Raw genomic sequence first — 13,454 nt, 5'->3', positions numbered from 1 at the left:
TTTGTCTCATCTACAGAATAGTCTTCCTGTTCCCCCTTTATTGTGGTTTAACTTCGACATATCAGTGAAAACATTTGGCCTTTGGTTTTGGGGGATTGGCTTATATCGCTTAGCATGATATTCTCCAGATCCATCCATTTACTGGCAAATGTCAAAAAGTCATTCTTCTTTATGTTTGAGCAATATTCCACTGCATATATATATATATATATATATATATATATATATCCCAATTTTTTTATCCATTTATCTTTTGATAAGCACGTAGGTTGGTTCCATAGCTTAGCTATTGGGAATTGTGCTTCTATAAGATATCAGTGTAGCTGTGCTTCGATAGTAGGCCAATTTTAATTTTTTAATTTATGCCAAGGAGTGGGATAACTTAGTCAAATGATGGTTCCATTCCTAGTTTTGGGGAGAAATCTCCATACTGCTTTCCAGAGTGGCTGCATCAATTTGCTGTCCCACCAACAAAAATATGAGTGTTCCCTTTTCTCCACATTCTCACCAACATTGGTTGTTATGTCTTCTTTTTTCTTTTTGAATTTTTTTTAGTTGTAGATAAAAACACATAAATAAAATAAAGGTATTGTATCTATGTGGTGCTGATGACCAAACCTAGTGCCTCACCTGTGCTGGGCAAGTGCTCTACCACTGAGCTAGAACTCCAGCCCTTGCCATTCTGACTGGAGTGAGATAGAATCTCAATGTAGTTTTAATTTGCATTTCTCTAGTTGCTAGGTGTTGAACATTTTTTCATATATTTGTTGATCTATCATTTTTCTTATTTGAGAAATGTCTATTCTATTCAATTCTTTGCCCATTTATTGATTGGATTATTTGGGGGTTTCTTTCAGTGTTAAGTTTTTTGAGTTCTTTGTATATCCTGGAAATTAATGCCCTATCTAAAATTGCATACAAAAACACATTAAAAAGATTCTGCAGCCAGGTATGGTGGTGCATGCCTTTAATACTAGCAGCTTGGGAGGCTGAGGGAGGAAAATCATGAGTTCAAAGTCAGCCTCATCAAATTAGTGAGGGCCTAAGCAACTCAGCTAAACCCTGGCTATAAACAAAATATAAAAAATGAGCTAGGGATGTGGCTCAGTGGTTAAGTGCCCCTGGCTTCAATATTCAGTACCAAAAAAAAAAAAAAGATACGGCACCACAATCAAGTAGGTTTCATCTCAGGGATGCATGTTTGGTTCAACATATAAAAATGAATAAATGTAGAACATCATATAAACACACTTAAACACAGGAACCACATGACTATCTCAACTGATGCAGAAAAAAACATTTGACAAAATACAACATCCATTCATGTTTAGAACAATGGAATAACTAGAGATAGAATAAGCATACCTCAACATTGTAGAAGCTATGTGACAAACCCACTGCCAACATCATTCCAAATGGAGAAAAACTGAAAACATTTCCTCTAAAACAAGAACAAAACAAGAATGCCCTCTTTCACCACTTCTATTCAACATAGTCCTTGAAACTCTAGTCAGAGCAATTAGGCAATAGAAAGAAATTAAAGGGGTAGAAATAGGGAAAGAATAACTCAAACTAACTCTGTTTGCAAGAGTATGATTCTATATTTAGAAGACCAAAAATCTCCACCAAAAAACTTCCAGAACTCATAATTCAGCAAAGCTCTTTTTCTTTTAATATTGAGTACACAGTTTAAGACTTTCTTAAAGGAGAATATAGAATGAAATAAAAGCAAAAACAAGGTAAGTATCCAGGTACCTAGAAAGAAAATAGTGACATTTCAGTTTCTTTTTCTATATGGATGTCAATTAATCTTTTCATCCCAGAAAGATCCTGAGAGGTGCCCATCAGAACAAAGCCCTCACTTATATTTGATCCCTCTCTTCTGTCCTTAAACCAGACAAGGACTAGGAAGAAAAATGAAGTATGCCCTAAGCCAAAAATCACATTGACCTGGCTACCACTGTTTAAGAACAAAATGTTGAAAGTCAGCACACTAATTTCAGTGTACTGACAAAAGTCTGAAAGGATGTAGAGATCTTACAGAAGTTAATAACAGAGGTGTAACTTGGTGTCCAAAGTGAATTGGAACCAGAGAACAGAAAAATAAACATTCTTTGCATCCCATACTGGTAATTGGATGCTCTTCCTATGGTTCAGATTTCTTTTTCCAAGTTTCTATGTTGAAGAATTGCCACCATTTTTTTTATCTCAATATCATAACCCTCAGATACACCAGAATTCTCAGACTAGAAAGGGACTCCTGTCTGCATGTGAATACATGACCCAAGTTAGGGCCAGAGAGTTACAGCTTTTTCCATATAACTTGAAGGCTGCAACAATTCTAAGAAAATGAGACAGGTTTTGGGGTCTTCTAGGTATAGAATCATATCGTCAGCAAATAATGCTAATTTAAGTTCTTCTTTTCCTATACATATCCTTTAATTTCTTTCGTCTATCTAATTGCTCTGGCCAGTGTTTCAAGAACTATGTTAAATAAAAGTGGTGAAAGAGAGCATCCCAGTATTATTCCAGTTTTTAGAGGGAATGCCTTTAACTTTTCTCCATTTAGAATGATGTTGGCCTGAGGCCTAGCACAGATAGCCTTTATGATGTTGAGATATGTTCCTGTTATCCTAGTTTTCCTAGTGTTTCGAACATGAAAGAGTGCTATATTTTGTCAAATGAGGGAAAGGGAAATGGAAAGGGATTATCAGGATGGTGGAATGTGATAGACATCATCATCCAAAGTACATGTATGAAGACATGAATTGATGTCAACATACTTTATATATGACCAGAGATATGAAAATTTGTGCTGTATACATGTAATGAGAATTGTAATGCATTACACATTTATATTTTTAAATTTTAAAATACTATTTAAAAAAAGAAAAAGAAAAAGAGATAGGTATTGATGGAAGAGTGCAAAAAAGTTGTTTTCTTCAGCACAGAGACTCACAGGATATTAGGTTGGAAATATTGAACAGGAAATAAAGGAACAAAAATACCAAATCTATATTCTCTGTATAAACCTATCTAAAAAGGCATCAGAAATCAGAATCATTTAATTGTCATTCCTTTTATGTTTTTATCAGCACATTACAGTTATACATAATGATGGGATTCATTTTGACATAATAATATATGCATGGAACATTACTTGCTCCATTTCAGTCCCTAGTACTTCCTTATCATTCCCTCTTCTTTCCCTTTGTATCCCTTATTCTAATCCTCTTATATACCTTTGATGATCATGGGATCCCCCATTTTTGTCCTCATGTTGGTCTAGCTTCTCTACATAAGAGGAAACCTTTCACCTTTGATTTCCCAAATCTGATGTATTTCACTTAGCAAGATATTCTCCAGTTTCCTCCATTTACAAGCAAATGCCATAATTTCATTCTTTTTTATGGCTGAGTAAAACTCCATTATGCATCAATCACATGCTATCTTTATCCCATTCATCTATTGACTGGAACCTGGGCTGGATCCATAAATCAGCAATATTGAATTCACAATGATCTAAAAATAATTAAATACTTGGAATAAATCTTACCAAGGAGGTGAAAGATCTTTACAATTAAAACATAGAACACTGAAGAAAGAAATTGAAGAAGAACCTTAGAAAATAGAAAGACCTCCCAAGTTCTTGGATAGGCAGAATTCATATTGTCAAAATGACTATATACCAAAAGCATTATACATTATACATCAATGCAATCCCCATCAAGATTCCAATGACAGTCTTCCCAGAACTAGAAAAACAAAACAGTCGTAAAATTCAACTCAAAGAATAAGAGATCCAAAATAGCCAAAGCAATCCAGAGCAAGCAGAATGATACCTCAAATTATACAACAGAGCTATAGAAACAAAAATGAAATGGTATTGGTATGAAAACATACATGAAGACCTATGGAATAGAAGACACAGAGCCAAATCCACATAGATGCAGTGACCTGCTACTTGACAAATGTGTCAAAACCATACATTGGAGAAAAGACAGCCTTTTTAAAGGAAAATGAATATTGCTAAGGAGAAGTATGAAACTAGATCCCCATATCCCACCCAGCACAAAAATCAACTCAAAGTGGATCAAGACCCTGGAATTAGACCAACACTTTGCAACTGCTAGAAGAAAATATAGGTTTAACAATCCAACATATTGGCACATGCCCTGAACTTCTTAACAAGACCCTTAAAGTGTAAGAAATAAAACTATGAAGCAATAAGTAGAACAGCATCAAATTAAAAAGTTGTAAGGAAAAGGAAAAAAAGTATGAAAAGATTGCATAAAAAATGGGAGATTTTTGCCAGTTGCTCCTCCCACAGGGGATTAGTATCCAAAATATATAAACAACTCAAAACAACCCCCCAAAAGCAAATAATCTAATCAAAAATAAGCAAAATAGTGGAGCATGGTGATACATGCCTATGATCCCAGAAATTCAGGATGCCGAGACAGGAGGATTGCAAGTTCAGAGCCATCCATCTTCAGCAATTTAACGAGCCCTAAGCAATTCAGTGAGACCTTATCTCAAAATGAAAAATAAAAAGGGCCAAGAATGTGGCTCAGTGGTTAATTGCTCCTGGGTTCAATCACCACTTCCCACCCCACCCCTGCAAAAAAGCGGGGGAAGGAAATGGGCAAATGGACTAAACAGACACATCTTAAATGGAGAAATACAAATAGCCAACAAACAAATGAAAAAAAAAGTTCAACATTTCTAGCAATCATGGAAATGCAAATAAAAACTACATTGAAATTTCATCTCACTCAGTTAGAATGGTATTCATTGGGGATACGAATAATAATAAGTACTGGCAAAGATGTGGGGGAAGGATACACTCACACATTGTTAGTGGAATGGCAAATTAGTACTGGAAAGCAGTAAGGAGGTTCCTCATAAAACTAGGAATGGAACCACCATATAACCCAGTAATCCTCCTCCTGGGTATTTATCCAAAAGAACTGACATAAGCATAATACAGTGATACAGGCATATCAATGTTTACAGCAGCACAATTCATTGATATTCTTTTTTAAAAAAACATCAGAAATTTATTAGTTGCTCAAAACATTACATTGATATTCTTACTAGAAATTAAATCTATGCAAGGATGCTCTTTACAGCTTCATCTTACAATTCTTGAGGTGCTAAGCAAACAATTCACCTCCATAGATTACTAAAGCATCTTTGAAGATGAATTGCTCAAGGCGTGAACAGTTCTGTGTCACTCACCTTGACTGGGATGGTGAAAGAGGAAGAACATCAACAAACTCATTCTCTTCCGTAGTTGTTTTGTCCTCATGCCATAGATGATGGGGTTCAAGGTGGGTGGAATGACCAAATAAAAGTCAGCTAACATCACCTGAGTGTGCAGAGGGACTGAGTCCTGTCCTAGCCAGGCTACATAAATGGATGCCATCCCAGGTAGGTAGAACAAAGCCATGACCCCCACATGGGAGCCACATGTGCTTAATGCCTTCCACTGAGCATTCTTTGAGGAGAGACCAAACACTGCCCTGAGAACTAAGGTATAGGAGGCAGCAATGAAGACTACATCAGAGCCAACAATAATGGAGGTACAAATCAAACTGTAGAGACAGCTGGGCATGGGGTCAGCACATGCTAACTTGGCCACAGCCATGTGCTCACAATAGGAATGGGGAACCACATGGGAGCCACAAAAAGGTAGATGACTAATCATCCAACTCAATGGGGTCATGGATATAATAGCTCTGATGGTGATGGTCACACTCATCCCCAGCATCACTCTGGGTGTGAGAATGCTCTTGTAGTGTAGGGGCTTGCAGATGGCTACATAACGGTCAAAAGCCATGGCCAGCAGCAGCCCTGTCTCCACAGCTGTGGCTGCATGGACAAAGTACATCTGAGTGAAACAGGCCTGGAAGCTGATGGAGCTGTGTCCTGAGGAGAAGATGCTCACCATCTTGGGGACCACAGAGGAGGCCATGATGATGTCCACAGCAGCCAGAATACACAGGAAGCAAAACATGGGCTCTCGTAGAGTGGAATCCATGCAAATTACCACCATGATGATGCTGTTTCCTACCAGGGCTGTGGTGTACATGGCACTCAGTGAGATAGCCATCCAAAGGTGTGAAGACTGCAAGCCTGGAATGCCCACAAGGAAGAAGGTGGCAGGGGTTGCCATTGTGTGGTTATAGGGTGGCCCCAGCATCACAGGTGAGAATGCTTTTCTGTTCATCTAAAAAAATGGTATAAGAAATGATATAGTCTTATAATATTTGTTTCACTCTATAGTATTAGTGAAGTATAATATAGAACAAACATGCATGTTTCATAGTCGGCAAAACATAAGCTATTTCATTTAAGATAAATTTATTGTATAATTGCTATTTTAAGATATTTTAAAGTCTAGGTCTTTCCAGTTGTGATTCCAGGAGTTGAATTGAGTAAATACAGTTATAATCAGGTGAATAATTATGGATACTTATCCCAAAAAATTGTTATTGCTTCACTGGGACAATTTTTTTAATTAATTTATTTTAATTAGTTATATATAGTAGCAAAATGCATTTTGATTCATTGTACACCTGGGACAGTTTTGATAAGGAAAAAGCTACCCATCTGCACATCCAGAATCTGAGCTCCAACACATGGAAATTTCAGTTCATTTTCACATCTGTCTTACATCTCCTCATTCAGGTGTTGCCATGTTATGTATTTGAGATGACCTGGTGAGATTAAACTTAAAGGTTCATTATGAAGTCATTCTCTGTTCATCTATAGGCTAGCTTTCAAGCTTAGTTTTTTTGTTTGCTTGCTTGATTGCTTTTTTTTAAAAAAATGGTCAATTCTGTGAAAATTTATTTTACATTTACTTATAATCTATCTCTAATAACAAATTCTTGGTAAGAGTGGTTGACACCTCTATGGCCATTTTTTTTAATGAAATTAAAGATAAAATGAAAGTGGGCAATATGAGCATCTTTGATTCAAACTGAAGTGATGCTTCAACAGTTTTCCAGTTACTGTCAGATCATTCCACTCCCCAGAGAAATGGGCAAGTATCTCAGTCCCAGAACTAGACCTAATATTTCAAGTGTGGATCATAACATCTATGTCCATTTGATGTATTGTGGTAAACAGTCATTATCCTAATACTGTAACTCTCAAGGCCTCAGCTCAGTGAGTCAGCACACCAATTGTGTTGATTTACAGTAGTCAGATCTAATCCAGGAACTGTTTCCTATATTTCCAGGCAAACTTCAAGGATGGAGGCTTATTTGCCAATAATAATAGCCTGACTTCAGCTGTCACTTCCTGTACCTCCCTGTAATAAATGATTTCCAGGTTGAGAAGTTGCCACATCCTTACCCTTGGATATTAACTATATCCACTCACTCAAGTCTAATTCTCTTCAGGGGCCTGGCCCCTCATTGAATAGTTGGATAGATCAGGCTGATGGAGTTCTGCTTCAGTAGACATTTTCCCTGTGAGCCAGGCCCTAGAGAGACATTCACCTGACTCAGCCTCCCAACCATGTGGCGTACACTTGCCCCTTCCATTTGCTTCTGGAGGGCTCATCAGTGATGACTCAGGAGCCTTGTGGGGAGTCCTCAGGAGTTCTCAAAAAAGCCCAATGTCTGAGACCTGAATTCAAACTATGGTCCTCACTTAAACAAATAACAACACAAAAACCCTTAAGAATAAATAAATTCTATATAATAGGACAGACTAAATGAAATAATTGTCTCTTCAGAGCAGGTCATGAGAAACTTGCTGTGTACCACCACATGATGAGATGCTTTCAGTGATAGATCAGAAGACGGGAAAGCTTTGAAAGAAGAAAACTGGTGACAAGTAGAAAAAAATATCTGGATGTCCTTAAGACTGCTCTGTGAATGATGGATGCCACAAATTTAGAGCTGAGCCTCACTGCCTGAACAGCTGGAGAAGAGCAGAGGATTCGGAATGCCTACTTCTCCACCCACCTCTGATCCAGGACCTCCCCTCCTGGATGCTCTGTGTAAACACACCTTTCTTCTGAGGGCAGCCACAGTTTAGGCCCCACCCCATCCTTCCTCTCTCCAGCCCTACCCAGTGAACATTCCTTTTATGATCTTTGGAGAGGTTTTTTTCCCCCTCTTTGTGTACTTTTGATCTTCATCAGCACTGCTAGAGGTTCACCCATGTCTTAATTCTCCTTAAGAACAGGGCATTTGGTTGGGTCAGTTTTATCTTTTAAACTTTTTATTTTACCCGACCTATTGCCACTAAAAATTTTCTAAGATATCACTGCTAAGATCAGCAGTGAGCTCCATCAAAGATCTGTTGCCAGTCCAGTAATTTCTTATAGCATCACTGAGTCCTCCCTTATAATTTGGTCAACTCTTTGAAGCATGACATGCATACATTTAGATGCAGAAATTAAAGGTATACAGCATGATAAAACATCATAATGTAAACATATGAACACACTTGCCGAGCCACTATCCAAGTCAAGATTCAGACACTGTGTTTCCTGATTGTTGAGGTCTCTCTTTTCAGAAAGCTCTGGCCAACCTTAGTCTCCTAAACACATTTCCAGCTCTGTTCTCACCTCCGACTTCAATCCTAAAGAGATACTCACATGAAGACCCAGACGGTCACTAAAATCTAGCTTAGAGAAGTCATTTAAATCAACAGGAACTCATAGGATATATGAGATTTTCATTCCTATTTTAAGGATGAGAAATTCATGACTCAAAATTTTCTTTAAAGTTGAAATACTAATACATAATTCATTTGAATGGAGCCTTTCTATTTATATAACCCTGTACCTCTACTCTCAAATCCCAGTGAGCTCCCAATTATCCCTAACCTTGGTTACTTTTCTCATAGTTCATCCTGAGACCTAAAAAATGTCTGTCCACATCCCAAGTTTAAACTTACCTCATATTGTCTCTGCTTTCAACCAAAGTTGTCCTATGTTCCTGTCCCCTCTCCCACATTCTTCATCCTTCATCCTCCCTTCATTTCCAAAAGAATCTCTTGGTGTTGGCAGTATCTCCAGACCTGGAGAGTAGTCTATAATTGTGTTCTCCGCTTGAACCCTCCTTTCCAGGGTAGCCTTGGCCTTAAGACTCCATCGACCCAACCATCAATCCCCAGGTCAATCATGCACATCCCTGAAGTTTTCTCTATTCAACTTTCTCTGATGGTCTATGTCTGGTAGTCCACATTTCTGACACCCAGTAGAGGGAGGATTTATACAAGGACCCTTCAGAAGGGGAAGAGCAAGCCAAGGAGATCAAAGATGACAATATAGAGTCATGATGACTATTGTCCTTTACTACCTCCCCCTGGGAACCTTCTTTCCCTGCTAGATACTCTGTTATCCCACCTATTCCCTCCATACCCATTTTTCCTTTACCTCAGCTGAGCAGCAAAACACTGACTCCTGAGAATAGTTTATCCCTGCACCCTGCCTCTGGGGCTTTCTACAATATAGGTTGCAGAAGATGCTTAGAGAATAAATAGTCTTTGTCTCTACAAGTCTTCAGAGAATAACTAAATATCAGAGTAATGATATACAGTGCATCCTGAAAGGAAAATAAAAGGTCCAACGTTGGTTATTTTGTTAAAGTCTGCTATATGCTTCTCATAGATTGTTCTCATTCAGTTTTCACAGTCCTCTGATGTGAGCCATCAGTACATCTACATTTCATAGATGAATGTGAGGTACATAGAAGGTCACATAGCTATCAAGCCAGAAAATCAAGATTCACATTCTATCATGACAAATTTCACTGTTTTGTACAACTCTTGTACTTAATTGCTACTGTGAAAATGAGTATGTCTTCAAGATCCTGATTGAATCCTTTGAATATATATCCATAAGTAAGATTCATGCATCATGTTATAGTTCTATTTTTTTTTTATTTTTTGAGGAACCTTCACATTCTTTACCAGTGGTGGCACCATATTATATCTGTATTGACACTATACAAGGGTTTCAATTTATTTATATCTTTACCAACAGTTTTTACTGTTTTCTCTGGTGACCTCTGGCCATGTTTTGTCTCCTGTTCCCCAAGGGTTCCCTGCTTCTGCTTCCTCAGTGACACAGCACTTTGGTATCATTGGTCTCAGACACCATTGTGGGGTCTACAATCCCACAGGTGGCAGTCCTTTTAATATTTTGCATAGAGTTGCTGCTGTTTAGGCCATCATTGATACTGAAGTCCTTCCTGACTTCCAGCAAGCAGTGGGAAGGGGCCTCCAGACTGACCTTGATGTTCACCAGAGTTTTGTATGTCCTGGCCTGCCTTTTTGCCTGTATCTATGCCAGCTCTGGTTCCAGATGCAGGAAGACCCCATTGAGTTATTCTATATAGAAGGTATAGGAAGTTTTCATGCCCCTCAGACTGTTCTCTAAACTGGACTTCAGATTTCTCATGGCATCCAGGTGGATCTCCAAGGACTGGGCTATGCACCTCAGCTCTGTGAGCATTATTTCACCAGCTCCAATCTCAGCACACTGCAAAGTGACCACTGTGGTGCTCTCCTTGATCTGCTGGAACCAGTACTTGTTCAGCTCCTCTCAGTTCTTCTGAGCCAGTTCATCATACTGGGCCTGGATGTCTGCCATGATCTTGCTAAGGTCCTGAGATCTGGGGGCATTCACCTCTTGGTCAATCCACAGGTGGCAATCTAACCTTGAAGACCATGCCTCCTGGTGGTTCTTCTTCATGAACAACTCCTCCTCCTTTAGAGCCTCAGTTTCCTCTAGTTGAAGTCAAGTGATACTGGTGTCATCAATGACCTTGAGGAGCCCCTGGATGTCACTGTCTATCAACTGGCACATGGCCATCTCTGTCTCATAATTGACTCTAATGTCCTCAACAGCAAGATGGAAGTTGCAAATCTGCAGAGAATTCAGGTATTTGACCACAAAATTTGCCAAGATCTGAGCCTAAAGCTCTTTATGATCTTATAGTTATGCCCTCATTTTTTTACATGGGGTCCCTTCTCTAGATGTTCCCAGAGTTTGCTTTCTAGGATCCTCACTCTATCCAGGTAGGAGGGCATGGTCTCCATACTCTGAATGCTTCCCATTTCTGCCAGACCCTTGGTCATCCCCACCTCAAGGAAATTGGAACCCCAGCCTCTCTGAAAACTAGGAAGAATGGGAAGCAAGCCAAAATCCCTGAACCCAAAAATGTCTGATGAAGCCTTAAAAATAATAGTTACAAGGAAACAATGAGGTTCAAGAGAGTACAGAAAAGACAGATGAACAAAATAAAAACAAAACTCATGATATGAATCAAAAATTTAGCAAAAAGATCTTTAAAAGGGACCAAATAAATTTTTCAAAAGAAGAACTCAGTAATTCAAACAAAAATATATTTTAAATAGCTAAAATATGAAATCAACACAGATGCCCTTCAGTGAATGAACAGATAAACAACATATGGTATATGCACAATGGAATATTATTCAGTCACAAAAGTAATGAAATTCTGCCAGACACAATGGTGATTGCCTGTAATGACAATGGCTCAGGAGGCTGAGGCAGGAGGATCACAAGTTCAAAGCTAGCCTCAGCAGCTTAGCAAGGTCCTAAGCAACTTATCAAGAACCTGTCTCTAAATAAAATATAAAAAAGATTGGGGATGTGGCTCAGTGGTTAAACACCCCTGAGTACAATCCCCAGTACCAAAAGAAAAGAAAAGAAAAGAAAAGAAAAGAAACAAAGAAAGAAAGAAATTCTTTTATTTTTCATTTGAAACAACATCAATAGAACTGAAGGTCATTATATTAAGTGTAATAAGCCAAAACAAAGAAAAATCTGAAGTTATCAGGCATTTTTGTAGAAAACAGAGAGGAAAGTGGTCATGAGAGACTCGAAGGGTAGATGGGAGGGGATCCAATCTGCTAGTCTATGTCTTTTTAAAAAAAAAAATTATTTTTTTAGGTGTAGATGAACACAACACAATGCCTTTATTTTTATATGGTGCTGAGGATTGAACCCGGGTCCCGCCCATGCTAGGCCAGTGCTCTACCGCTGAGCCACAATCCCAGCCCCCAGTTTATGTCTTTTAATTGGTGAGTTTAGGCCATTAACATTCAGGGTTATTACTGAGACATGATTTGTATCCCCAGACATTTTTGTTTATATTTTGGTATTTAACATGACTTAGTTTCTCCTCTGATTAGATTTTCCTTTAGTGTAATCCCTCCCTCTGCTGATTTTATCATTGTTTGTCATTTCCTCTTCATGGAATATTTTGCGAAGGATGTTCTATAGTGCAGGCTTTCTAGTTGTAAAATCTTTTAACTTTTGTTTATCATGGAAGGTTTTTATTTCATCATCAAATCTAAAGCTTAATTTTGCTGGATATAAGATTCTTGGTTGGCATCCATTTTCTTTCAGAGCTTGGTATATGTTTTTCCATGATCTCCTGGCTTTGAGGGTCTAGGTTGAAAAATCTGCTGAGATATGAAATGGTATTCCCCTATATGTATTCCTCTCTCTTGTGGCTTTTAAGATTCTATCCTTATTTTGTATGCTAGGTATTTTCATTATAATGTGCCTTGGTGTAGATCTGTTATAATTTTGTACATTTGGTGTCCTGTAAGCCTCTTGTATTTGGTTTTCCAATTCGTTATTTATGCTTGGGAAATTTTCTGATATTATCTCATTGAAGATATTGTGCATTCCTTTGGTTTGAAACTCTGTGCCTTCCTCTATCCTAATAAATCTTAGATTTGGTCTTTTGATGCTATCCCATAATTCTTGGATCTTCTGTTCATGGCTTCTTACTATCTTCACTGTGTATTCAACTTTATTTTCCAAATTGTATATTTTGTCTTCATTATCTGATGTTTTTTCTTCCAAGTGATCTAGTCTGTTGGTTATGCTTTCTATTGAGTTTTTTATTTGATTTATTGTATCCTTCATTTCAAGGATTTCTGACTGTTTTTTTTTTTCAGGATCTCTATCTCTCTCTTGAAGTAATATTTTTGCTATCTGCATTTGCTCTCTTTCTTCATCATTGGAGTGGTCAATTTTTGCTTGTATTTGCTCATTTAGGTCATTCTTTAATTCACAGATCATTTTAATTATGAACCATCTGAACTCCTTCTCTGACATTTCATCAACTTTGCTGCCTGTGGGTTCTGTTATTATAGTGTCCTGGTTTGTTTGGGGTACTTTCTTCCCTTGTTTTTTTCATATTGTCTATGTGTCTTCCTTTCTTGCTACATGGATCTGTGATATTAATTTCTTCTCTATATTCTTGTAGTACCTGTGTCTGTACCTCACCTTGATGTTGGGCTTCTAGACCCTGCTGGTATCCCTCAATGGATGCTACCGCATCCTGTGTTTGGGACCTACTTAAGTTGGAGTGAGTGGATCTGGGCCACTGGGCTTGAACCCTGCAGTAGTCTGCTGATAGGAAGGGGTGGTCCTGCACCAAAGG

The 13,454-nt window shown here is 38.2% G+C and overlaps 1 protein-coding gene and 1 pseudogene across 1 annotated transcript; both read right to left on the bottom strand.

The window, feature by feature from the left end:
- Nucleotides 1-5,233: 5,233 nt before the first annotated feature.
- Nucleotides 5,234-6,232, bottom strand: LOC143388383 (olfactory receptor 52I1-like). The gene has a single exon (XM_076842181.2). The coding sequence runs from the start codon at nt 6,230-6,232 to the stop codon at nt 5,234-5,236; it is 999 nt and encodes a 332-aa protein (XP_076698296.2).
- Nucleotides 6,233-10,087: 3,855 nt separating this feature from the next.
- Nucleotides 10,088-11,109, bottom strand: LOC143388403 (keratin, type I cytoskeletal 18 pseudogene; annotated as a pseudogene).
- Nucleotides 11,110-13,454: the final 2,345 nt, after the last annotated feature.

This window comes from Callospermophilus lateralis, chromosome 2 (assembly GCF_048772815.1).
Source record: "Callospermophilus lateralis isolate mCalLat2 chromosome 2, mCalLat2.hap1, whole genome shotgun sequence".
In the NCBI taxonomy this organism is placed as follows: Eukaryota; Metazoa; Chordata; class Mammalia; order Rodentia; family Sciuridae; genus Callospermophilus; species Callospermophilus lateralis.
The sequence above is the reverse complement of the archived record's forward strand: the minus strand, read 5'-3'. Positions and strand labels throughout refer to the sequence as shown.

What these genes read in the sequence shown, in the direction of transcription:
- LOC143388383 (XM_076842181.2), bottom strand. Translation starts at nt 6,232, where the DNA reads ATGAACAGAAAAGCATTCTCACCTGTGATGCTGGGGCCACCCTATAAC.